This window comes from Malus sylvestris, chromosome 14 (assembly GCF_916048215.2).
Source record: "Malus sylvestris chromosome 14, drMalSylv7.2, whole genome shotgun sequence".
Lineage (NCBI taxonomy): Eukaryota > Viridiplantae > Streptophyta > Magnoliopsida > Rosales > Rosaceae > Malus > Malus sylvestris.
Window position 1 is genome coordinate 27,024,376 of NC_062273.1, and position 3,511 is coordinate 27,027,886.

General features: G+C 37.1%; 1 protein-coding gene across 1 annotated transcript; it reads left to right on the plus strand.

Moving 5' to 3' along the window:
• The first annotated feature begins 2,223 nt into the window (after positions 1 to 2,223).
• On the plus strand, positions 2,224 to 3,255 carry LOC126598662 (uncharacterized). Its single transcript, XM_050265022.1, has 2 exons — positions 2,224 to 2,418; positions 2,622 to 3,255. The coding sequence occupies exons 1-2, from the start codon at positions 2,281 to 2,283 to the stop codon at positions 2,862 to 2,864; spliced, it is 381 nt and encodes a 126-aa protein (XP_050120979.1). The 5' UTR covers positions 2,224 to 2,280; the 3' UTR covers positions 2,865 to 3,255.
• The last annotated feature ends 256 nt before the right edge of the window (positions 3,256 to 3,511 follow it).

Below are 3,511 nucleotides of genomic sequence, written 5' to 3' on the forward strand. Positions count from 1 at the left end.
TGTAAATTTAGCGAAATCTATCGAAATATATCATCAAAAATTGTCCATTCGGATAATGACACGTGACCCAATGAGACGGATTAAAAATCCTATCCGAAATTACAAATAAAATTATTTATTATTATTTTATTGCCTATTGCTATGACTATTCAGTTTAATGATGAAGATGCAAAAGACAATTACTGTTTATTAAATACAGTTACTATTCATTGAAGAGGACTCAATAGGCAGTTGCCCCGGGGGCTTTCCCACACTAGAAGTGCTCTTATGAGTAGGACTAGTGGGTGGGCGCCCACGTTTAAAGCATATGCAAGCAAAAAAACTTTTTTTTTTTCTCTCTTTTACACGTTTTATTCTGCAGAATGGGCAATGGCTTTGCTGGTTGGTTTTTTTTTTTTTTTTTTTTTTTCAACTTGGACACGATTTCCATGCTTATAATAAACGATAAATGACAACCATAGAGGATGATATGAAATGTTCCAATGCTTTGTCTGGATGCCTTTCAAGTTTCCGATTCTGATGTCGTAAATTGTCCTAGTTCTTATCGCAATTTCCGGATTCATATAACAAACCCACAACCGACGATGTTTTTGTGTTGTTGATTCCACAAAAGAGTGAGAAACCAAAATATTTTGTGATTCTTATGAAATCTAAAAATATACTAGCTAGTGAAATTGGTGGAGGATAAATTCAAAACACCAAGGAACAAAGTTATAGATTCTAAGGATTCGAGACTAGCTAGATTCTATAAAGAAAGATTGCCATAGCCATAGGTCAGGGATTTCTTGTGTGTAGACTGGTCCCTATATTAGTATATCTCTCATCACGTGGTAAATGAAATATTTTCCTAATTATAATTTTAAAAGGTTCCCATTATGTGACACAAGATATTAGTATCTCTCTCATCACTTCCCGATTTTTTATTAGATTTCTCGTATTATAAGAGCCAAGTGATTTGGACCAACTAATAAATAAAGGATAATGCTAAGGAGACCAAAACTTTAAACCAAATGATCTGTCACCAATAAGAAATAAGCACGTTAATCAACACTTAGTAATAATCCAACAATCAACCACCACATCATTTAATTTAAAAGTTTTGATGTCTCTAACATTACACATAAATAAAAGTTTGCAGATGGGAAATGTGAGTGATTTCACGTCATTGATGAGAAGGTTGGGACATGTTTTGTGCCATACCTGAAATGATTACTGTTTTGAGGGGAACACTCAAGTGCCCCATCCACTATACCAAGTTGTGCTTTTAAAAATGGGTAACGCTAGAGAGACTAAATTTAGGGACAAAATTTGTAAATTAAATGATGGTAACACTCAAGGACGGATCCACATAGGGACCTGGGAGGTCCCAGGACCCGTCGGCGATCCTAAATCGCTGCTAGAAATTTTCCGGGGACCCCTCGTACTCGAGCATGAGGTCTATGCAAGTTGTAGGTTGCAGGTTGCAGATTGCAGTGGCTGTTTTCTTCTCGGAGAAGATGATCGTGCAAGGAGAAGAAAGAAAAAAGGGACCCTTCCAGCCTCTTTCCTCCTGGCTTCCGCCATGGTCTCATCCATCAATGCACCCACTTCTCTTCCAACCTTTCTCTGTCGTCTGGCGAGGCAGTACATAAGCCCAAATTTCCCCAAATTATTTCAACCACCTTAGTAATTTTTCTTATGGGTGAAATTTCCTACATAAGGTTAGTAAGATGGATATGATCTGTCATGGATTGGTGAAATTTGGGGTTGGAGCTGCCATGGGGAGGGAGAATGGGGAGGGAGGCGGTTGGTGGAGGTATGGCAGTTGTGTTCTTAGTGAGAGAGAAAGTGGATGTTTGGAAACTAGTAAAAGAGAAAAATGGTGTGTTTGGTTAGAAAGATAGTGGGAGTTTGGAGAGAGTTTTATTTGATCGGTGTTTTAAATTTAGTGGTCCATATTAGATAATCAATAACTTAGGTACTCCCTAGTAACTTATAAAACCTCGTAATTGACGCTTGAATTATGATTTTATAATTTGTAATATTGTTTTGCATATGATTTTTGAATGAAATGTATTATATTTAAATTTTCAATGTTGTTTTTGTCTATAAATTTTTTGACCTTTATTATTAAGACCCCCGAGTTTAAAATCCTGGATCCGCCACTGGTAACACTCAAGTACCCCATCCACCATGCCCTTAAAAAATCTATCTCTCTCCCCCTCTCTCCATTTGCTTTAAATTTGGTTGCGCTGCATGAGGGCCAAAGTGTAGAGGAGAGCTAGTAATATTAGAAGAGAAATGGGGAGTTCTCATGAGCTTGCAAGAAATGGTCATAAAGATGTTTCACTTCAAGAACTTAGTGATAGGCTTGCTGAGTTTGCTCAAGTAAGAGGATGGGAACAATATCACAGCCCCAGAAATCTCCTTCTAGCACTAGTAATCACTCTCACCCATTTAGAATCTTATCAATTTATTTACTTTCTTATATGCGGATATATTTTTTTCTCATATCAGACGTGAGGTGGGTCAGTTGCCAGGTCAAAGTAGTGAGTCTACCGCTTGCCTGTAGATTATAATAGCTTAGAATATCATCATGTCAAACAGATAAAAGAACTTATATATGGCATGTGTTTGTGCAGGTGGGAGAGGTTGGAGAACTGTCTGAAATTTTCCAGTGGAAAGGTGAAGTTGCAAGAGGGCTGCCTGACTGGACTTCTGATGACAAAGAGCATTTGGAAGATGAGCTCTCTGATGTTCTGCTCTACCTGATTCAACTCGCAGACGTTTGCGGACTTGATCTTGGACAAGCAGCTCTCACCAAGATTGTCAAGAATGCAAGAAAATACCCCGTTGCCAAGCAAACAGCAGCTTCCACCAACTAGCTAACCTCAAAATTAAGAACCAGCTCTATATGTTTGGATCCTCTCTTTTTTTTTTTTGGTAATGCTAGGGAGATCAAAATTTTAAACCAAATTTGCAAGTCAAATGATGTGTCAACAATATGAAATAAGCACGTGATCAACGCTTAAGTAATAATCCAATCGTCAACAATCACATCATTTGGTTTGCAAATTTGGTTTAAAAAATTTGGTCTCCCTACCATTAGCCTTTTTTTTTTCTATATGTATTTTGGTAAACTCTTGCTGCTTATATTTTCTCGAGTTAGATTGTCAACTATGATCAAAGTCTTATGATCAAAGTTTTGTTTTTGGAGGAATCTACTTCCTTATCCTTCTTAATAATAACTGAGCTGGACTTACTTTTTTATACAAACGATATTCTATCCTAAACTCATCTAAACTATGGGGAGGGAGATCGAATAAGGGTGCGGAGGGACAAACACATTCATCTAGCCAACTTGAATAAACCTACGTCTGCTAAGTTGGACTTTAAACCCAAGTGTGCCAGATGAATCAGTTGGACATTGTAGTCATTTCATTTTACTATTATTACATATATATATTGGTTAGGGTTGATAATTTGCTGTGCAAAACTGATGATGCAGTATTTAATCTAGGCCATTACTTTA

Coding starts and splice junctions, on each gene's coding strand:
- LOC126598662 (XM_050265022.1), top strand. CDS start 2,281: ATGGGGAGTTCTCATGAGCTTGCAAGAAATGGTCATAAAGATGTTTCA. Junction 2,419..2,621: donor GAAATCTCCTTCTAGCACTA/GTAATCACTCTC, acceptor GTGTTTGTGCAG/GTGGGAGAGGTTGGAGAACT.